At 45.3% G+C, this 23,529-nt stretch overlaps 1 protein-coding gene across 6 annotated transcripts in view; it reads right to left on the bottom strand.

Moving 5' to 3' along the window:
* AFF1 (ALF transcription elongation factor 1) overlaps positions 1-23,529 on the bottom strand; it is a 165,617-nt gene that overhangs the window by 103,903 nt on the left and 38,185 nt on the right. For all 6 annotated transcript variants that reach the window (XR_010388841.1, XM_026102773.2, XM_064510374.1 and 3 more), the window contains 2 exons: positions 3,128-3,248; positions 1,661-2,572 (listed from right to left, as the gene is read on the bottom strand). Coding sequence is in view for 5 of the 6 variants with exons in the window: in XM_026102773.2 (XP_025958558.2) it covers positions 1,661-2,572; positions 3,128-3,248 (1,033 nt within the window). In the remaining variant the exon portion in view is untranslated. The remainder of the gene's footprint in view (positions 1-1,660; positions 2,573-3,127; positions 3,249-23,529) is intronic.

Genomic DNA, 23,529 nt, shown 5'->3' with positions numbered 1-23,529 from the left:
AAGGAATCTTGCTGTACCGCAACAACAGTTACAAAGGAAGGGAGAAGCACCCTCCGATTAAGAAACAATTATAATTATGTCCATCCCTTCCCTTTAAGTTTCCTAATAGCTTCATAAATGATGCACCCCAATGACCTCGCAGTAGGTGTGATATGCCTTCTGAGATCTTCGGAAAAGCCTTCTAAACTGCTCAGAATGGACTAATCCAATTCCGCTCAACCATGCCTATCTCTACCACACATTGCATATGATCTCTAAACACTTCAACTTGTACAGAAAACTACACAAAATCTCTACCTGCATTCTTAAGTGTTCCTCCCTGTGGCAAGAGGACCCGGCGAGTAGCACAAGAGCAGCAATGTTATGTTCTGAGTTGCATCTTTTTATTTGGGTATCCTGCACTCAACCTGCTGCAACCAACAAACTTTTCCATCTGGAAAAGTGCAATCCATGGAAACAACCAAAAGGGCAGAGTAAATGACAAAAGAGCATCTGAAAATTGAAGTCTAATTGCAGATTTTCTACGCCCCAGAAAGTTACTCATTTCAAAAGGCAAGACAGATGAAAAAGCAAGTGTTTGCTTCTCAAGAAAATAACAACAAATTTTAGGAACAGGTTGCTCCAGCATGAGTAGAAATAAAAAAAGATTCACGTGCAACAGATGTTGGTCTCTGGCCCAATTGTCATCTTTTCACTGCAACAACTGCAGCTTTCCATTCCACATCTTTTAAGACATCCCTCTCTCTTTCATTTCTTTGGCAGAAAAAGGCAGAGTGTTATAGCTAGAATGAAGATATGCTTGAGCTGACTGGCCAGATTGGTTTGTGCCAATTAATAACAAATAAACTATAGTAGAGTTCTGCCATTATTCTCTGAGCTGGGACAAAGGAAAGGTTATTTCCATCACTCAGATGCAAAATTTTACAAAACTTTCATGATCTTAATTGAGAGCTCCACTTTTGTGGTAAATTCACTTCAACTGTAACAATTTGCTCAAAAGGAATGGGATGAAAGGGGAGACAGAATGGTTGCATGTCTCCCTAGGAAGCTGCGCTAAAACCATTGGCAGAAATCTTCAGGAAGTTTCTTGTTCACATTAATGCTTTCCTGATGGTCTACAGTGAGGTTTTCTAAACTGACTTAAGTGACTTCTGTAGTGTTCACAGTCATTTATCACAGAGTCCCAAAAAATTCAACCAACAAGGTGACCACAAAACTCACCAGACAGTCACTTGTCCAATACACCGTTAGGACTGGGGACCTCTCTACCCACCAGCTCTCAGCCTGAATACTAACACACTCAATGCACTAACTCCAGATGCACCATCACTTGACCTTCTCAGCATACTGCTTCTCCTCCTTCACCTTTTCAGTGGTATTGCACAGGAAAAAAAATGATAGCAATAGAAGCTCTCTAACCATAAAAACCTGCTGCAGCATCACTGAAAAATCCACAAAATCATGATGAGTGTTGCATTTTCGTGACACAAACAGATCTCACCCAGGTCAGCAAAAGCTAACCTCAAAATGCAGCTTCTACACAAGGTTATAAGGTGTCAACGATCGTCAGTGCTACTAGTAGCCTCTGTCTTCCAAAAATCTATTCTCCTGCGGCTGAACTTTGACTGCTGGTGACAAGCCCCCCAACAATTTCACTCACCTCAATGGGCTCAGAAGGGATTTTCAGTTTGGATAATTTGGCCTTGGCATTTGCCTTCAAATCTGAGATTTTTTCATAGGGTTCTCCGTGGTATTCCTCCGCAAGAGGTTTGAGCTCCGGTGATTCAACTGGTGCCTGATCTTGGCCATCCATTGGTCTGACATAGGCAGTAGGTTTCTGCTGCATTGCACTGGTTTTTGATGGCAAAGATGGGGGAAAGTTCTGAGAGGAAGGCTGAGTGGTACTAGTCAAGGTAACAGCTGAATTGTCCCGACTTTCATTCTCCTGTGATCCCGCCACTAGGTCCTGAGGTGATTTTGTTTGACTATAGGCCGGCCCACGACTTTTGTTGCTGTTCTGTGACCTGGAATTGATATGCTGGCTGGAATGTAGAGGTGACAGGGGTGCCACTGGAGAAGACAAAGATGACAACAACGGAGAAAGCTCCAAAAGGGAGGCCTGCAGTTCATCAGTACGATCTTCACCAACAACACGCCTGTCATTTCTCTTGTGGCGAGAACCTACGTGACTTTCCTGGCCACCACGACTGTGTTCTTGACCTTGGCTTCGACTATTGGATAAGCTGTGAGTTTTGGTGTGCAAACCTGAAGCTGGTTGTGTCCTTGATTGTGTCTTTTGGTAGTGAATGGAGTTGCTTGGAGGGGGAGGTGCTACAACTGGAGGTCCCATGGGCTGATGGCGGGTTGTGTGCTGGAATGAAGATGGTAATGTATGGCTGGTCTTTTCAGGGAAGAATGGGCGATCAGGCTTTCCTTGTGGGATCAGAGAAACAACACTTTTTGGTATCCCAATGAGATCCTGATGGGATTTGGTGCTGATGAGCTCCTTGACCTCCTCGTAATTGCCCAGCATGTTCTGAATACGGCTTGACAACTCATCCTCTTTATTAGTCTGAAACAGAAGAACAGAGATGGGGATATTAAAAAAGCGTGCGAAAGACGAGCAGAGATCCAGCTCAAGAAGAGAGGCCCTTCAGGATCTCATTTTAATAAATCACGCTTCACCACAATGAGCAAAGTTATGCAAGCTCATCCTGCTCCTGCAGGCAGCCTCTCCAAAGCAAACGCGACTGCTCTTGCCAGTGTTAATCCTGAGCAAAGGCTGCCATTATGCCTGCAGTCTGCACGGTCACTAACATCAGACCACTTGCTTCAACTGTAGCTACAGGCAGACAGGTAGCCAAGCTGGTCACGCGCACTCTCCCGCAATCTCTCAGAATACAAGAGGCCCCCAAATCAATCTGCCTGACCCAAAGTCAGTACTGTGCTTGCACAATCTACAGAGCTTTAAACACATACTCTGATGATTTAAACTTAAGCAGATAGGACGACGTTGTATTTCTATGCATCGTGCTGAAGGCTATTATACTGTACAGAGATGCCACAGTTCTTCCACCCAGCTTTTTCTTCCCTCCTCTCCCTCGACCGCGAGGCCCTCTCCCATTACCTTGTAAGGTTCTGCAAAGAGGGGGGCATTTTCAGGGAACGTATCTCTCTCCTGCAGAGCCTCCTGATTCCGTCTCTCTCTCTCTCGAATACGGAGCAAGTTTCTATCCTCATTGTACAAGCTTTAAGAAAAAGATAATGAAAGCATGGTTATTATTTCACACAAACACTATAAACAAATATCTGCGCTGTGCAGAAGCTGCTTCTTCAGACAACAGCATACATTCAGCAAGTTAGTCATTTTGTAATCCCCTGGCTAGTTACAGCTGACAAATGAGTCATGCCAAGTATTTGCCATGCTTCGTAATAATGTAACGTACAGCAGACACCTTCACACGCACTCTTTCTGGGTGAATTTTACTTCTGATGCCACATATCAAGAAGAGGGGGAAAGGGGGAACTATCCATCCACTTATTGGCAAAGCACAAGTCGGGAAGAAGTCAGCACAGTTAATAAGTACGTGAGCTGTCAAATCCAATTGCCATGACAGATGTGAAAACTACCGTCCTCTTTCTCATCCTGATTTCTACCCCAACACTTCACAAGGGAGTGAAAAGAATGAAGAAAAAAACCAAAAAAACCCCAATAACCTCCCCCCCCCCCCCCAATATTTTAAAGCCACTTTCAGAGGCTGCAGCCTTGCATACGATGCTCTCCCTACTTTAGAAACAGGCTTGGAAACTGAAAAATTGAAATGGAAATTTTGAAAGCTGCTTACTTAGGAAACCACGTAGTTGCATTTAAAGCAATCACGTAAAGCTATCTAAAGAGAAGGCCTCTGGAAGCTGGAAAACACCGGCCAGAATCCCTCTGTTCCTCCTGAAACACATACACACACCCTCAACTCCATCAGCTGTATGTCAAACGAGCAATAAAGCGGTGTCACACGCACGGCAGGCAGACTTGATGAAAAAAACAGATCCTGTAAAGTAAGGCTCCTCTGCGAAGCACTACTGCAAAACGAGGGAATCCTTTGCTTTAATATTTATGAACGTTGGGGGAAGAAAAAGCACGAGGCATTCCTCTTCTCTCCTAATTCTCCTCTACCGTGCAGGCCACCACATACCTACAGCTACTCTAGGCTTCGCAGCACGTTCAGTTTCTGCAGTGTTTGGAGGGGAAGCGGGGCGGGGAGTCACGTCTTCCCCACCGCTGGCACTTTCCCAGATGCCACACGAACAGTCATCTACTGAAAGTTTAATCATCCCTAAAGGAGTGGCGGAGGACTGACTGTGTTACAACAGTTAACCAGGAGATCTGACTACTGCTGAGGGGTTCCTGACTCAACCCAACTTCGGACTGTGATGCCCTTTGCTGGCAAGGGACGCAGCAAGGATGTGCTTGTGTCACTAAGAGACACTAAAAACATATTCTGGGGTTAGCTGATGCACTTTTAAACCAGTTTCCAACTTCGTTAGTGCTGAACTGTTTCCAAACACAGCAAAAGAAGTTTCCAGTAAGCACTACGAACCCCACTTTTGAAAAAGATGCAACCAACTAGCCAAAAAAAAGGTATCACAGATCAGCACTTTATTAGGTAGATAAACTCAGTCATTCGGTCATGAGCAGCATATATGAGAAACGTTTCCTCTGCGCATTTGATGTCATCTTGCATGTAAAGGATTTCATATCTATAAGCAGTCAGTCAGTCACTTTCTCTGTGTGTACTGGGAAAGTTTTGAGCAGCTAGATGTAGGAGATGGCAAGCGTAGAAGACAAGAAATTATGAGGAATTAAAAAGAAAACTAGAAGAAAAAAATAGAAGAAATCTTGGATATATCTATTACTTGAAATTGCATGTGTGCGATTTTATTTAAGGAGTGTGTTTCAAGTTGACAGCATTTTTTAAACTTTTCTGTTTGGGTTATCTGGAAAATTTTTACTGAATGAAACATTATTTTCCAAACATTCCAGGAAGTAAAAATGAGTCTGTAAATATCTCTTATATAAACTTTTTTTTTCTTTAACTCCCTTAAGAACAAGTGTGGAAAAGCCCCAAACGATTTTTTTAACCACTGAAATGCCAGCCTTTGTCCTGACGGAGACCTCGAAAGCCTCCCTGTCACAGCTCGGGGATACTACGGCCGAGGTTCAGGAATGCTGAAGCCACCCATCGAACAAACCTTTTTTTGGATGGGCTAATTTAACCTGGATCAGCTCTTTGCCCCGCATCGATCCCCAGTCCATCTCCCACGTGGCTGCACAAGCACTCAAGCCAACCCAACAGGGAGGCCAGAGGTGCAGAACTGCTGCCTTTGGAGACAATCCTGCCTTTTTATCGTTTTCCAGATTCCTTGCCCCTACAGTCAGTATCTTCCACTAACAAATCATATAATTCTCCTGCAAAGAGCTCTTCGGACCTCCGCTCGGTCTAATCAAGACTCTCACTGCAACCAGGTGCTCAGCGCCAAGCCCCCCGCCCCATCTTTTTCCTTTCGAAGAAACAGCCCCAGCCCTTGCAGCTCTGCTAGCACCAAGCACGCTTTTGAGCCTAACTATAGTATTCAACGCAATGTCAAAGATACGGAAGACTCAGCTTCTTGCCATCCCCTGAATCCCTCCTCACTCCTGATCACAAAACTGGCAAGTAACATGAGACCATTTTAAGTTAATTTTAACTCCCTTCTCCTGGCAATTCCAGGGGACAGGATTTGAGATTACAGTCAAACTCGAGGCTGTTTAGCCACAATGCATATTCACTTATTTTAGTCACACGCAGCACACTTCCTTTTGTTTCATAATAAAGACAACACTTAAGAAAAGTAGGAGACACACCGTTTGGATATAATCCCATCTCAATCTGGAATTCGTTTTCTAAAAAAATTGCTTCACACTTTCCTTAAGCATCAGCTCAGTATACGTACTTGCTTTTGTTTGTTTTCCCCCTAGTACTTATTAAATTACTCACAGTGTTGGCTGGAGTACAGCACACGCAGATATTGTGCTAGCTTTCCCCAAAATAAATTTTGCTAATGCAAATCGCAGATTGTTACAGCACGGTTCAGATCTAGGTCTCTCTGAGACAAGCTGCTGAGCTGGCAGAGCTCTATGCTGAAGCTTAAGATCTTAAGAAATGAAAGCAGTTTAAAATATTCATCTAAACAATACGAAGGACAAAAGCAGTAGCCGATCCATCTGTTAAATCTTGTTTCATCTTCCCAGATAGGCAATTGTCTGTCTGTTTTGGAGAGGACAGAGAAAGACACAAAAGCCAGGAGGTCCAACTCAAGTCTCGGAGAACGCTGTCAAGACCAGGAGAGTGACTTCTCTTCCCTGAAGAGATCCACTCCCAACCACTGTAACAACCTCGGTTACCTTTTAAAAACTCTAATGTCACTACTACAGCATACCACATCGCTTTGTAATCCAATTATGTATTAAGGCATATCTAATAGTACCTGGAGACTTAAGATCTTTTAAGGTTCATTACTGTAGCCGTGGCCATTCCTGTAAAGCACTGAGGACTTCCAGAATAACAGCCTCCGCATGCCGTTGGAGCCCAACATCACAAGCAGGGACTGAACACATCATATCCTGCAATGACTTCGCTACTTCTTGCTTGTTTAGCTTTTAACGACAACATAAAATCTGATCCCCTATCCCGCTCCTTCACATTAGCTCTATTATCAGGTAGCTAATATCGATCAACTCCCTTAGCAAAAAAACAAAAAACAAAGAAAACAAACAAAATCACTCAAAACAAACAAAAAAAGCATGCACTACTTTGGAGGGATCCAGTTAACATCCCGAGTATCATTTCTATATGCCAAATGGCTCACTCAGGGTGCGGGGTCCACATTTTCACCAGCGTTCTCCTTTTTTATGGTCAATCTATACAAAAATCTAACTTGGTATTGACATATTTTCCTATGGCTGCAGGGTAAGAAGGGTTGGAGGCTGTAAACCGGCCAGATTACCATTTTTCTTGGAAAATATACACCAACAGGCCACTGTCAAAAGTAAACCAAGATTGAAAAACATCAGTGATAATCCACAAATATGTGAATAGCAACGTGTGCCTTTCAGTGATTTGCAGAGCCCTGAGATTATGAATCACGTCGTAGTTAGGCTCTGTTGTGAAGCAAACAAGTGGAAATTCTGATCAAGAGAGGAGGGCTCTTGCTGCGTTCAGTTTTTTTCAACTTGGAAGAGCAGCAGCGTGAGCCAAAGCCCGCTGAAATACATGAAAACGCTCTTATCTGTTTCAACAGATTTTGTGTTGGGCAACAAGTGAGCATCCTTCAGTCACGCAAAATAGGCCTGACCTTGGATGCACAGGAGCGAACCTCCTGCAAAACAAAGGAAAACCCTTATTTGTACGCTGTGCATCGGTTTGTACGGCTTAAGTTCTGTACTCTTCAAAAATACCTCTCGTGTAAAAAGTTTATTTAATTTATAAAGGGCAATAAAAGGGTTTATAAATGGCAAGTGGTAATTGTAAATCCAAACGGAAACTGTAAACTCCAGCATTCATACTATGTTACCACTTGTACCACAGGAGTGTATTTCATCCTCCCTACCATCTCCTTTACCACTAATATTAAGTCTATTAAGAAAAAACAGAACGTGTGTATACACATACAGAAGCAAAAATTTCCCAGAGAGGATGCAGAAAAGACATCGGCCCGACATTTTGAAAGCACGAGGGAAAACCTAGCGGGCTGCTCTCGTTTGTCCTCCTGGAATGAAATCTATTGTCAGTATTCATGGAACAGCGTTCTCCTCTTACACTAGGTCTTCTTGCAAACGTCTCGCAACACCTCAGTTTTGGACGAGAGAGGCACGTAACTTGGAAGCGGTTTATAAACTAAGAGCAACAATAGAAAATTAAAGGCGCATATTACGACCCTGCAGACTGCTTTCTCCTAAAACACTGTGCTACATCCATGTGGATAACGGATATCCTTCTATTTCTAGGCTGGCAATCATCCAAATTCAAAGCAATCGAGCTCTTTTCTTCAGAAGTTGTGATTACATTAAAACAAATGGGAAACCCTACACAACTGTAACTCATTTCTCTTGCAACGATAATATTTATAAAAATAGCTCTCTTTCCTATACGTATCTCAGCACCGAACGCAAAAGATCTTGCACGCTGCTTGCTGCAAAACAGCAGCTGTAATACGTCTAAAGACCTTTTCTTTCCCTGAACCTTCCTTGACCCTAAGCTCTCTTCCCAGCAATAAATTCTTTTTAAAGAGTGTGTGAAGGGAGAAAGAGGAGGGGCAGAGGGGAGGGGAAGGCACACGGAGTTTCTGCCATAAGACCAATTCCTGCCGGTTTAAAAGAAGGCGAACGGGCCTGCTCCGGAATAGGCTGGCTGCCACGAGTATTCCCACACGTACGAGGCCTACCGGGCACCGCTCTGCAAGGTTAGTCATGCATTATTACTACAGACCACTTAATGCTGTCATGGTAACTAGTGGCCCAGGCCGTTGGCTATGCGCAGCTGACTACCCATTTATCAAGTCAAGAGGTCATTCCGCTCCATTTTACTGCTAAGGAACTCCAGCCACTCTCTTACTCACTTTCTGGGAGATACCAAAGCCACTTCCATTCAACATTATCAGCGGGTTTTCTCCAATTCAAGGGCGCAAAAGGAAGTGTATTTTTAAAAGCACAAGGATCATGGAACAAATACCTGGTAGCTACACATCTTGGTCACGCGGTTGCGAAAACTAGCCCTCCTCTCTCTAAATTTGGACTAAACACAGGCCCTTATACTAGCTAAAGACAAAAAAAATAAACTGATTTGAATTTGTGTGTTTTATCATTCCGGTGTCAAGTTGCTGTGCACACTGCTTCATCTCACATGCAGGGGTTTTATCTCAGAAGATCTTACGTTCTCCTGTGCGAGGAGGCATTCTCAACTCGGAACAAAAGTCGCTGCAGTCTGTTGAAACTGCCACGTTTTTCAATACGGGCTGCTCCAACATCTGTGGAGACCATGTTTTAGTCCACTGTTAACCTGGCGATTGGAGGTGCTTGGCCTTACGCTTTCTAAAGGTCTCGAAAAGCCGGGCTACACAAACACTGCCGTTCGCAACACCGCGCGCTTCCCCAAATTCGGTAGCAGGAAGCCAGGCAGAAACCACGGGAGAGCTGCCGTCAGGGCAGCCTCTCCGGGCGCCTGTGCCAAGAGGAGAGGAGGTCCCCGCGGCCGCCAGGCGCCGTCGCGGGAAAGCCTTGCCGCCCCGAGGCCCGCGAGGCCCCCGGAGGCTGCCCTCCACGCGCGCCCTGAGCCCTGGCCCGGCGACTTCCCCCGGCGCTCGCGACCCAGGGCCCCGCTCCGCGAGCTGGAAAACCAAGTGGACGAGCTGAGCTGGCAGAGAGCCCTGCCGCTCGGCGACTGCCCTCCGGCCGAAACAAGAAAGTCCCGGAGCGCGGGTCGGTCCTGACGAAACTGTGTCCTGAAAGGGGGAGGACGGGGGGGCAGGCGACAGTCTCAACACTGAGAGGTGGAGAGTGCTGTACTCGCTGCTGCGGGGCTCCATGGGGGTCTCAGCAGGCAAACCCATACCCTGTACGTCCAAACAAGCAAGCTAGAAACAGCCAGATGAGACGGGATTTCTGTCCTGAAATACTATTTCGGTCTTGACTATCTTCAAAAGTGCATGAATTCCTGATCCTCTGAGCTCTACGACAACCATGTACACGCATAGACGCACACCCCCTAAAACAAAAATCACGCTTTGCTGCACACCAAAGTGGTAAAACACACTTTTGCTCCAAACCACCTGCCCTGGAGAAGCTAGCCTACCGGTCCAGGTAAAAGAAAATTTGGTTCAAATAGTTCATCAAGGCAACTACCCAGACCCCGACATCATCCAGGTTTGGGTCTGTAACAGAAACCACCAAAATACCAGCGTGCTCTGAAGCCACCCCCAGCGGCATTGCGATCTTTACTGCAGAGCTGCAAAAGCTCATATGCGACTATCCAGCCCATGACAGCAATCTCAAAAATAGACTGGTGCGGAGAGAAACGCAGCCTCTCCTCCTGTCCCGTGCATGCTAAGTATGAAAGAAATGAAAATAAAAATGTGCTGGAGTTTTAATTGTAACGAGATCTCTTGCTGGCTGTCTAAAGGAATTATTCCAGCAGCAGGGAAGGGGGTGGAGGGAGGCTAAATGAACACGCACAAACAACCTTCGCTTCCTTCGGGACGTACAGAACCTCTTCCTCCGAAACATTACGAGGGAACATTTCCTTTTAGCACAACTGCAGGAAATCACAGATTTATTAAAGCCATTTTGTCATTAAAACAGACTCTTTTTTTTATCATGAGAAGCTGCTGATCGGCGTTTCTCAAGATCAAGACACACATTCTTGTTTAATCCGAAGTCAAGACACGTTACCAAAAAGAAGTTTAAACAAAAATTACACAGGATGCACTGTAACAGCCTCCCTACTTGCACATGGCCCCAATTCTGCCGCCCTGAAAGTCTCAGTAGAAAAATTCCCAACAATCCATAAGGAAGGTTCAGATCTACAAAGATGAGGTATGGAGTTTCATTCCGTTATCAGCCCGCCAGCCTCGGAAGAAACTTGGATAAACGCACGGCACAGAAATCTCCCGCGTACCGCAGACGCGCTCGACTCTCACACCGCGTTCCCCCAGCAGCTTGCCTTACAAAGCGGCCGTAAGGCACGCAGACGAGACACAGGCATGAAAGGTAACAGCAAACGGTATCAAACATGCCTCTTCCCAACCTCTCCTTTCCTTTATGGTACCATGATCAAGTTGAGACTTGCTGGATATTTTTAAGTTCTGTTTCACACCATCAAACGCTATTTCACAGAACATACACAGTTTGAACAGAAACAAATGATCGGAGGAAAGCACACGGCAGAAGCGCGGCAGATGGTACAGTTAGTGACTTATTTTCTGCATCCTCATCAACCAGCTTTGGTATGCGCTTTCCAAAAATATGTATTTTCCCATTGGAAAAGTAAGAGTTGGACGTGTTTTTCAAGCTTTTGCTTTCAGCCCATCAAGTGTATCCAGCACGTCCTGCTAATTGCGTGACGGCAGCATTAGACTGCCGAGCGTGAGACCACAGCCTCACAGTCCATCTGCACTCCAGTGAGGACCGAAATAAACCTCCTGGCAAATATCTTCAAATGAAAACAGTGCTCAAAGGACATCCAGTATTGCTTCAGTTTTCACTTCAACCTCATTAATGCATATGGAAAACTGATGCCAAACACATCTCTTCTCATGGTTCAAATACACAGCCCTTCAAGGTACACCAAAAAAATGAAAGTGGAGAATTGCTGGGGTGTTATGACAGACAGCAGGGAACTGGCAGCTTTGCAAGTAGAAGCTTAGTTGGTTTTTGCCAGAAAAACTCAGTTCTACCTGCCTAACATTAAGCATCCTCTCTCATCTTGCTTCTTCCACAGTAACCTTTGGGTTCAACCTGCTACTTGTTTGTTTCCTATCACTGTCATCAAGTTTAAAAAAATATATTCATTACCCAGCCATGATGAGGTTTTAGTTTCCTTTCAGCATCAATAGGACTTTATTCATGAAGCAGTTCCCAGGAGAAAGCCTTAATGCTTCCTGAGAAGTGCTGAGTCTCTGCAGCTCCCAGCAACTTCAACAGGAATTGGGAACACTGAGATGTTCTTCAAACATGAGAAGCACTTCACAGAACTGAGCCCCAACCCCCAATGGCTATATTCTTAAAAAACAGCCCAGGATCTGGAGCAGTGCTTGTCAGCCATGAACCACTGATGGCTCAAAAGAGGACAAAGATGATCTGCAAAAAATCTTTTTTTTAAAAACCGACAGTAATTTCCTTCCTGTGCCTACTCAAAAAAAGCAAACAAATAAATGCTTTATTTCCCCTACATCACTGAAAGGCTTAAATCTAAATTTTATTCAGTTGCAAAGGAAGGCTGTTACAGCAATATCGCACTAGATAGGCCTCGGGTATTTTCAAAAAAGGTGCGGCACTCCTCGGTCGAAAACGTTTCCAACACCAGCGCTCCAAGCTCTGGTATTCCCTGAAGCAGCCGAACATCTCCTTCCACCTCCCCTCCGCTCTCAACGGAGCTTTCACATGTAAGCCAGCCATTGCTAAGCCTCCACAGATGTGCAACTCCTTCCACAAGCACTCTTTGCAAGAGGCAAAAAAGCCTAGTACTACGAATGCATAACCCAAACAAGCCCCTCCCAAACCTGTGCAACCCTGAGAGCCCACAATACAGCATACAAACACTTAAAAGCTGTCAGCGAAAGGACAGTCCAAACAGAAAGCAGGAATTCATGCTCAGGGACAGCTTCACTTGAAAGCTGCATACAGCTGCAACTCCAGAAATTTAGAAAGATGTGAAAATTGTTCCAATTCATACAATCCTCACCTAATTATTTGTCTTCAATAGCAGCACTTAATTATGTTGCTGTAGTTGAAGCATCTGAACAAACCAAAAGAGGCAGTCTCCTCACTCAGGATGCTGAAGAAATCAAGCCTCCAAAGAAATCGAAGCCTTCACCCTCTCCGCAGGCATGCCAGTGTTAATAGAATGCTGTCAGGAAAGGTGTTAATTATAAGTTATGCAAGGAACACGGAAAGTTGTCATTCTCTATCTAAATGCAAATCCGCTCAGAAGGGCTTCTGAGAAGGTGTGGATGTGCGAAGTGTAATTACAAGGAGAACAGACAGGGCCTTGGAAGGATGATGAATTTCAGGCTTTGTTTGATCTGGATGTGGCAGGCAGAGGAGGAAGCGTGCAAAACTTAAATCACCAGGTAGCTGCAATGAAAAATCCCCACCACTTCTCTCAGAGACAAGCATGCTGTACACAGCAGTCTCATTCATCAGGCACACATCGCAGCGTCACCTCCAGTCAAGTGTGTGGTCCAGCTGCCTGTGAGCCCTTCAGGCACATACGTGCTTTCAGGCAAATGAGGAAAGGAGAGGACAGATCTGAAACTCAAGTGCTATTGCAGTAATTCGACATCCTACAAAGAAGGATTCAAACAAAGCTGCTGGTGCCTTGGCTGCAGTACTGATGGAGCAACTCCAGCAGATTCACAGCCTAGGAGGGCACACGAGTGCAAGAGCCTCTGCCAGGCTCCTACAGCCCCCCTGCACCTGCACACCAAGCAGCCCGATGGCCGCTTTGCAGACCTAACCACGACAGACTGCATTTCAACGTTAGCGGCTTGCGTAAGCAAGAGGAGCCCACGCCGCTTGTCACTTCACCAGCAAGGATCAAAACGTTAGCCTAGTCCGGACAAAGACACGCACGCACAAATCACTCGGGTTATTTTGCACTGAGGCAACAGTGAAGAATGAGTTCTCCTAAACTTTGCTCTTTGTACCAAAATTGGAGACTTCAGTCTGCCACTAACACAATTAACGCCCCTCTGCTACGCAGCTGAGCAAACATTTTCACATGGACGCAAGGGCCTCGAGAGGCTCCTCCACAGTGCGCTCCCCAGAAGAACATCAACGCGGCTCGGCTCAGCTGGTATTTTGAGGAACGCACACCACGATCGCTCTGACGGCGTGTTACATCCTGGCTTTGTCTGTGAATCAGCTGCTCAGAGAAATGGGATTCCCTGCTGAGCAGATCCTGCTCTAACAGGGAGGGGACTTTGAGTCAGCCACCATCACCCCAAGACCCGTCTGGAGAAAAGCCTGTAGAAAAGATCACACAAACAGAAAAGACATTTACCCTTCAAAGGTATTTACATCTTGCCTTCCTAGATCAAAGGCCGCTGGAAGTAAAAACAAAGCCTTGGCATTATCAACAAACATAGAGGGTGTAGCCTTTCCACCAGAATGTAAACTTTGGGCATGCTTGTAAGTTAGGCTCTGAGAGAAAACATCCACCGTCAAAGCACAGGAAGAACAGATTTCAAAAGACAGCATCTCTTTGCCTCTCGCTTCTCCCCACACCAGTTATGTAGCTAATTCACATTCTTTTCTCACTCCATCCTGTCTTCTTTCAAGAGGTCCCACATCCACTGACCATTTCTAAAGGTCTTTTTCAAGAACTACCGCAGCATGCAAGTCCATAAGCTATTTAGAAGCAGTTTTTAGAAGCCTCCTTGCGTACCCTTCGTTAAGCACCACTGATCACTGCAGTGACTGGAGGACCACACTCAAATTTTCATTTATAACTCTTCACCCTCCTTCCAAATTTGCCTCAGTGTCACCTTGCATTATCTCAGTGCCAATTCAGACCACCCTTAGATGTTATCTCCCCGACAGCTCATCTGTGCTGAGGCAAACTCTTTCCACATTAGCTTAGCTCAAATGAGAACAGCCACACTGCAAAACACGTGATGTGGCACTGAATTAACAGCCAAGCACCTGCATTCACACCACCATCTAGTCTCCTCTCCATGACAGAGCAAGAGCTGCCTCTAAACCCCAACAGATCCACCAAGGACCATCTTGTCCACTGAGGACATCCGAGGAGAACCAGTCAGGCAGCGTGGGGTCAAGGCAGTGAAGACAAGCACTTTGCATGAGAGGGGAACAGAACTTCTCCCTGACGTACCTCCCAGCTGTAAAAAAACGCTGCGCTCGGACTTACTGTAGTAACTCACCACTGTCCACTTCTATTATCTAGTTTAGGAACTCACCTTGACTGCCTAAGAAAGTTGCAGTTTGACAAGCAGCTAAAAGACATCACTGAAACAAGTTTCTTCAGTGTACTGGAAGGTAGACACCTGGCAGATGGCTTTATATCCTCCCATTCCTCTCCTTCCCCCAACCCTGAAGAGCTTATTTTGAGTTTACTTTGCACCATGCTGTCTTTTCTGTTGAGAAAGTCAGGATAGCATGTGCTCAATCATTCTAAGATAACAAAAACAAAACAAAGCAACACTTTTTTCCAGCAGAACACAGTAAAACAATCAACACATAACAACTAAGCTTAGATTTTTTCCAAGAGAGTCCTAAGAAAAACAAGTGCAAGAAAGCATTTGTAAACTGAAAAGGCAGTCCGTTTTGCATTGAATGCACTGCTCAGAGTGGGTTGTTTCTGATCAAAGTCTTCATATGCACGTGAGATGGCTTCTCACATGAAGAGCTAAACCCCAGTAGCAAGCTTTCCCAGGTAATGAATAACAGATTATCAGCAGCTATGAAAAGATACGCCTAAGAGCCTGGGAGTTACCTTTACAACAAACATGGCTATTCCTTAATACCTTTTCGCTTTGCTTGTGTACTTACAAAGTGCCACGTGCGCTAGGAGAGCAGCCTTACTCACACGGACACCTGCGAAGCGGAGCACGTGTCCGCACACCTCCCCGAAGCCAGCAGAGCTCCTCGCCAAGAGCTGCGACCAGTCTTCAGATCAAAGCCAAGACTTCTACCAAACATCGCATCTGAAGAAATAGGTTACAAAGCCCTCACTGACTGCCGTACGCTTCTCTATAGAAAGTGATGAAAAAATGAGGTAAGGAAAAAATAAGGAGACAAGAGAAGACAAAGAAATTACAGAAACTTCTCCAAGGTTTCTTATTTCAGTGACTTTTGAATGCCAGAAGTTGTGAAACCTGCCCCAAAAAGTGTCAAAATACACAGAAGAAATCATCTCTCATGTACACTCTCATTTTGATCTCCTCAGATAAGGGGGAGGAAGAAAGAGACAGTTGAAAAATACATGTTTACGTGAGCCTCAGTCACCTTTTAGGGCTGATCTCGCTCCTCCCAGGCTAAACATTACAACACAACAGATGCAAAGTAAGTGTAAAAGGAAATGAGCTAGGATCAAATCCGACTAGAGAAAGTGTGTGTTTAAGTAACCACAGATGCACCATAGTAACCCAAGGTTGCAAAAGGACTGCTGTCATAGCACACAGCCTTCCGAAAAAGTAACCAGTCTCCTAATATACTTAAAGCATGCTACCTATGGTCTGTTTTTGTTAAATATTTACTGTAGTTGAGATAAATTTTACTGTTGCAGAAATCCAGCTTTTACGCTACCCCTTTTACGTGCAAAGCCATCCCGAATACAGATCGAGCTCTGCATTTACCCCAATCAGAAGCGACCTTTCCCCATTTTTATGGGTTTAAAAGCCAAAGGTCACAGTACAGTCTCCCATCAACGAAAATCAACCTTGTGCTACTCCTGCTGCACACCGGCAGCAAGAAGTACTTTGCGACAGCCATGAATTAAGAACATACAAATGAATCCAAACAAACGTGGCCGTGCTACAACAGCACGGGGGCAATCTGGTTGATCTAGTCTGTCTGAGGACACAGGACAGGACAAACATGAAAACCTGAGGTGAAGATAGCCAGTACAGGCCCTAGTCTATACCTGCTTCTGTTCTCCACAAGGATTATGGCACCCGGTACAATCCCCCCCTCAGGAACTGGCTTAGCTGCAGTATCACTCACCCCCACCACTTTTTTTCCTCTTGATCACCTATATTGCACTCAGAATAAAAACCATCATCCCCTTCTAGCAGTTGCTTAAGTCAACCTGAGCGACGAAGATAAATAAAACTCAAGCGTTTGCTTACAAAACCCAGCTCACAAAAATGACGAGACCAAAGTAAAAAAGGTGGAAGAATGCCAAAACTCAAGGTTTGTAAAGCGCCGCTAGATCCTCAGACACTCCGCACTTTCAGTGCACTGCTTCAGCTCTGCCACTATCTCCACGCCAAGTCTTTCTGGAGCTGCTCGAGTCAGTTATACGTGGCCAGACACCTGGCAGCTACGATGCGGTAAACTGCAAGCCTTTTAGAGCAGGGATAGTCTTGCACTATGTGCACAACCGCTGGCACGATGAGAAGGTGTCCCCCAACGGAAACGCAAACGCGTTTGTGTGATGTTATGTGAACGTGCCCATCCTCATCAAGACATCCCTCCTGCCAATTCTGCATCCTCACCAAGCATATCTGAATAGACCTAAGTGGTCAGCTGCTGCCTAGTGATTTTGAAGGCTTTCTGCAATAATGTACTACATGAAACCTATCATCACATCCACCTCCCCGTGAATTCTTCCTCTCAGCAGTTGAAATTCAGCAGCTCTGATGAACTACTCTGCATTTATCTGGGAAAGGGGAAAATTAAACTTACATTCTAGCCCGTGGAAGACCTAGCTGATTTCTTCATTTGCATTTGCCTTGAAAAATCTTTTTTTGTTTAGTACAATTGATTTATTGGTAACGTGCTTAAAGGCAGCAAGAGAATCAGATGTTGCAGTGACAAACCACCAAGAGCTTTAATGAAATCAGGTTTCTATTTCCTGACAATAGGCTCCAAATAAGTGTCTTTTACAGGCTAATCCTGGAGACCTTAGAGATTATGTGAAAACGCTACTGCAAAGTAGTACTGGTAGAAAAAGACAGATCAAGTAGAATTTTTTTTTTTTTTTTTTAAGTATTCATTTCCCAGACATATTTCATTAATTTGTTCACACCACTTACCAGATTTTCATTCATGTGCACGTTTTGATCTTACCGATTGCAGGAAACGAAACCATGATTGCTTAGAGTTACCACGTCTTCAACTCAACCGTCCAAACATTTTATTCCTTACTTAGCACAGAAGTACTCAATGAAGCAAAGCCCAATGGTTCCCCCAACCCGCTTACTGTTTCGCCAGGGTACCCATAAAAATGACAAGCCTTTCAAAGAACTGTCCCAGTAAGAAATGTCTTAAGGAAAAAGCAGATTACGGCAAAATAAGAAAATTATACGTAGAAGATATTGACTGTTACATTTCAGAAAAAAATGTTTAATTATCCTTTTGAAATAATCTTGGAAGGTAAATCAAGGAGGCATGTCTTACAATCTGTCATTCTCCCTCAGCTCTTCCAGTATTCATAAATGCTTACCACAGGTGCAGGAAGTCCAATGCAATAAATTTTCTACTTTAAGACCCCATTAAAATTATTCAAGCTGATGTGCTTTTTATTCACTGACTTCACAGAACTGCATCCCTAAATACTACTTTAAAAAAAACATTCTCTTGTTCTCCATTGCACGAAATAAGAACTCTAACACGATATATAGATAGTAAAAAAAGACACCGAAACATTTATTGAGCAGCTGTTTTGTGTGTCTGCATTTAAAATCTCTCCCCCATACTCCTTGCCACACAGTTAGCACTGTATATCCAGCTGAGTAAATACATCACTGTTTCTGCAGGAATTTGCTTTCCGCTGACCTTGTTTGCCTGTGCTGTCGGGCAGCTCACAAGTCCATCAGCTGTGCTGTCAGGCTGTCCACAGGTGTTGTGTCACATATATTCACTCACAAGATACAGCATCCTCATTTCACGTACAGCTCAACTTTCTCGTCATTCCCTGCCTCCGCAAGAGCCTAGATGCACACCCACACCTTTTACACGCCCAGGGGACATCACTTGTAAGCGTTACCTCATTTTACTTTGCACGACACAAAGGCGTGCACATACCTCACAATTTATTTTTTAAAAATTCTCCTCTCTAAACAATGGAAGCATCCATGCCATTGCAAAGCATATAATCCTGTTCCCTTAGACATCACTGGAAAAAAACAAACAACAACAATTTTTTCAGAAACTTGATTTCACTTACCCCTTCCTAAACGCTGCCAGACAGTTTGCTAGCCTCGCGCTGAGACTGCTGCATAACCTAGAAGTTTTTAATCTCATACTTTAACACACAGCCTAAGGAGTCCTCCTTTTTACGCTCAGCTACTCTCTCAGCTGTGGGTAAACATGTACTACTGAAAGCCAAGACCTCAATACAAATAAAGCCCAGCTTAATAAGAAATGTAACGTCAGCCTTCACATTTGTTCCACTTATGACTGCAAATCTAAAGCTGTTTGATGAACAAACAGCACATCCAATGCTATCAGTAGTTCAATTTGCTGTGAAGCAAAAAAAACCAAAAACAAAAAAACCCCAAAACTTACAAATATAAGCACTACATTCTGCCTCTGAAATACGGTTATATATTACTTCCCACAGTCCCCCTCCCCAATACATCAGGCACATGAGCACTTACACAGTATTTCTTGCGAAACACAGTCTGGGTGTAAAATCATCAAAACTGATTACATCGATCCTAACGTGCTCTGATTTCAAACAGGAACAAATCAATACTGTAACTAATTTGAGATTAAGAAAAAATTAAAGGGATATTAAAGGCCTAAATTACATACTTTCAAAGAAGCTGGCTCCAAAAACCATACAGCAAATGAAAAGGCCTCCTATTCTTTAAGTTTTCCGTTTATATAACAGCATGTACCAAGTAACAGGTTGGGCAAGTCTTATCTGCGCAGCAAGGACTAAGTAGGAACAGAAAGAGATTAACGATGTTTGTAGAAGTCTGTTTGTACACTGAAAAGCCTACTTAAAAAGCTTTTCTGTAGCCTCTGCCAGGTTATAATTATTCCAGAAGTATTTCCTAATCTTTCCATCTACACACAGAAGTACTTGCTAATTTTTTTTACGGCTTGCAACTTTTGTTGGATTTTATCAAGAGGTGCACGCACTCCGCATCCGGGTGCCTCTCCGTGTCGGAGTTTCAGACTGCGTTGGAAGCATTAGCCTGATGTCTATATAACAAAGCCGCTCATTGTCATTCAGAAGGGCTTGGAAAGCGTTCAAACTCTGCAACAGCAATAATCCGTGACAGGGTGCATTAGGCAGGTACTGATGCATGCCTAATGCACCCTGCAAAGCATATGCCCCTCCAAAATGCTCTGAAGTATCTCATTTATCTTCTCCATTTCCTGCTTAAAAAAAAAAAAATTAAATGCAGTTCATTTTATGCAAGCTATTATCACTATTGGCAACAATAAAAAGCTATTTCTTGACAAGAATTGAAAGAAAATGCTATCAGTACCTTTTTCCTTCCATTCTTAATATATCCTGTTCATCAACTTTCTAGTCTTCTCATTTCAAAAAGTCCATTTTCCCTACGTTTTCTGAAACTAATAGAGACGCTGCTGTCTCTCGCTCGGCATTGGAAGCCAGCAGAGGGACAGGGACCCGGTCGGCGTCACCACCGCTAACAACACTCGTGGGCAGGCGCCGGGAACGGGACGTTTTGGCTCAGATCCACTGTGACAAGCTAGTTCCTGCTCCCACAGGGCAGCGCGGTGGGTTTGGTAGCGCCGAGCCCCGCGGGCCTCACGGGCTTGCCTGGCGCGGGACACGGCGTCCCGCAGAAGCACAGGCCGTCCCAAGCGCTCAAAGAAAGGTTGGCGCAACAACGGGGCCTCGGCAGCCCGATGAACTCCGGCGCGTCCGCTCTGAGGCAGCGCAGGGAAACGGCACGGTAACTGCCAAAATATTTACCTTCCCTCCCCGAGCAGCGCGTGCTTTCTGAGCACACGTTTCCTGATAACCCTGCTCCGTGCAGGAGAGCGCACCGCAGGGCACCGAACTTGTCGCAGCCCCCGGGTACGAGCGAGGTTTCTGCCCGCGGGCCAGCACCGAGCCCATCTGTTTTTACCTGCTGCTGCCCAGCCTGGGCGCCGTTTCCCAAAGACGAACGTGCCTTGGAAGGCTTACGGCAATGCCAAAAACCGTCACGTCGGCGCCTTTAAGCATACCTCCTTTGCTGTTTAAAAACAGGCAGCATTTTTTTTTTGTTTTTGCAAACCACGTAACAGCAAAAGCCGTGATTTTTGTAGGGGGGGCAGAGGGACAACGTGTTTTTCCCGCTGAAACAGCAAACTAGCTCGTACTAGCAGTTACCTGCCAATACCTGGGAAATCGGCTGATTACTACTTTTCCTGGGTCGCCTCAGGAGTATCTTGCCCTTATTAAGTGCTCTTTGTGTATTTGTCCTGGTCGAAGCGAGGTGTCCCGCCCAAAGCAAAGGCACGGGAGAACGGGGTGATTTCTGCCTCCGAAAGCACTCACTGCCGCCAGACTTTATTTGCCCTGCTTAGCCTGCCGCTCACACTGGCAACAAACCACCGCTCTTGGCGACCGACGCGTTTAGCACGTTTCATTAAATACGCTTCCCTCCCCTCCGCCCCCCCAAGCACAGTAACTGTGTGCTGGATAGTCATTTACAGCGCCGCTATTAAGAGACTACTCCATTCGGTTTTGTATTTCTATCGGGTTTTACATTCCCACTAAAAGCGCTGCGTTAAACAACCGAGCAGCAGAACGTCGCGGGCCCGCAAGAGCCTCGCGAGCGGCTCTCGGTCAAGCAGGAGCGGCGTGAAGGCAGCCCCAAGGGCGGCAGCGGCTGGGGGCAACGGGGACGCGCTCCTGCCACGTAGCGTCCCACGATTTCGGGAGGGGAGAGGTGGCACCGCTACGTACTGGGCAGTGTGGAGTTAACAGAGGAGCAGTTTTCTGCCTGCCAGGAATTGGGGTGAAACTGGGGAAGAGCCAGCAGCGGACACCTGCGCGCGGAATAGACGGGTCGCACTTTTTTCCCCCCCATTTGTTTGAGAGTTTTTTGTCGCTCTTTTTTCCCCCCCCATTTTACAGGCTAAAGTTCATTTAAACTTTCCCTCCACCCCCCACCCCATCCCCAAACCAAAACTGCAAAGCAGCCAGCTTTATTCATGGCTAGGTTTATCTTCTTGGGGGGGGTGTGTGGAGGGGTTTCTTCCTCTTTTTCTGCAGCATAGCTCTGCATCTCTTTCCCAAGTCACTGTCCTCTGCCTCATCTCCGTTTCCTGCCCACGAGCACCAGAGGTCACCAAGGAAAGCCCCCTCCATCTGTGCCACGCGCAAAATTCCAACCCATAGAAACGATCAGCGCCAGCGAAGCCCCGGCCAAGTCGGAGGGCTGAGACAACGGAGGAAGATGCTTTTCCCTGAACCTTGGTAGGATGCTCCCGGAGTGAACAGACGAGTTCGCTGCAACTCCTCCAAGGGGAAACTGGAGAGGAAGTTCAGCTTTATTGTATTAAAAATATGCCCACCCCAGCCACCACAACACATGGTCACACCACACTTGCCTTTTTCTAAACAAAGCAAAACCTGACGGCCAACTGCTAAAAAGCCAACTAGTCCAAGTACTCGTTATTACATTACCGCTCTTCTACTTTATTGGCTTCAACACTACTTGCATCGTTTCTTTTCTACTTCTAACTTTCTAAGAGATGGATAACCTTCCAAGACTGTTCTCAGCTGCCTATCCTTTTGCCCAGGGAGACTACTACTCTCGAAGGAAGTCGAGTTTGCCCAGGCAATAATGGTGGTGGTTTTGTGCCAAGCTGCTGGCCAAGGCTCGAAAATTACACCAAGGTGCTGCAGAAACACAAGGGAGGAGGAGGAGTTTCACTGGGCCTGCGCAACCTTTTGTCCATGCAGCCCTGACTCGGGAGGTCACTCCAGGGAGGTCCTGCTTTCTGATAAAACCAGATGCCCTGACTGCAACTTTCATGGTAGCATCAAATGGCCTCGTTTAGTCCCTGTCCTCAATCTCAGGCCGGTGAAAGACAGTTTAGGACAAGAATGAATCCGCACTAGCTCTCGCTGACCTCCCAAGTATGTCCCCCAACTCGATTTAATTGCAATTCGACTGGAAGCAATTCCAAGTTATGGTTTTACTCATCACCCTGAGCAGGAGGCCTGAGCAGAAGCACTAGGCAGGAGGCCTGCGCTTTGCACTCCAAGGGCAGAGCAGATGCCCTACAGAAAGGATCTTGTCAAATTTCTGTAGAGGGTTTTAAATTCTTCTGTATATGCTGTCAGATCTTTCCCATCCCCTGACACCGTTTGTCTGGTGCTATATTTGGCGTCAAGCCGGGTGAGCCTCTTGAACAGCCTGCTTCGAGCCAGACAGCTTTCTGCGTCATCATGTGGACAGGCTTCCTCCGCATTGCTTCATCTCTCTTTAGTCTCTCGCTGTCCCTGAGAATCATTAATGAAATGTCCACAAACATGACCAACGAGAACTCCAACACCAGCTAACACCCAAAATAATCCAAGTAACGTCCAGGGAAGTCATCTGTAGAAAGCCAGACATCTAAACACAAATATACCATTAGATAGGATTCGGAGTAAGTATTTTTTTTCTTTTCTTTTTTAGTGCAGAAGTAAATCTCCCCAAATTCTCTACAAATACTTCCCAATGTATTCTCTACCTTTTCAATATTATCCAGTTATTTACGTGTGATAGTTACTAAACATGCATCCACTTGGGAAATAACAGCAGTTTTACACAATAAACTTGTTATACATAGATATTTCTGGAATCCAGGAGGGGAAGAAGAGAGAGTCTCTCCATTCCTGTGTTTTCATATCCCACCCAAAACTTTCTTTTTATCCAACCTCAGCCCAGAAAAACTATTAGAATCCTCCCCAATGGGCATATTGTGTCTCACTCTTTTTTTCACTTAACACAGCACTACTTAGAAATACGACACTTGCAGCAAATGCACACAACAGAGAAAGAACAAAAAAAAGAGGAAATGGGAAGATTAATATCCCCTCTCCTACATCTCTTCCTCTGTCGTGCGCA

Source organism: Dromaius novaehollandiae, chromosome 4 (genome assembly GCF_036370855.1).
Source record: "Dromaius novaehollandiae isolate bDroNov1 chromosome 4, bDroNov1.hap1, whole genome shotgun sequence".
Taxonomy (NCBI): Eukaryota; Metazoa; Chordata; class Aves; order Casuariiformes; family Dromaiidae; genus Dromaius; species Dromaius novaehollandiae.
This window is presented reverse-complemented; position numbering and strand designations above follow the sequence as displayed.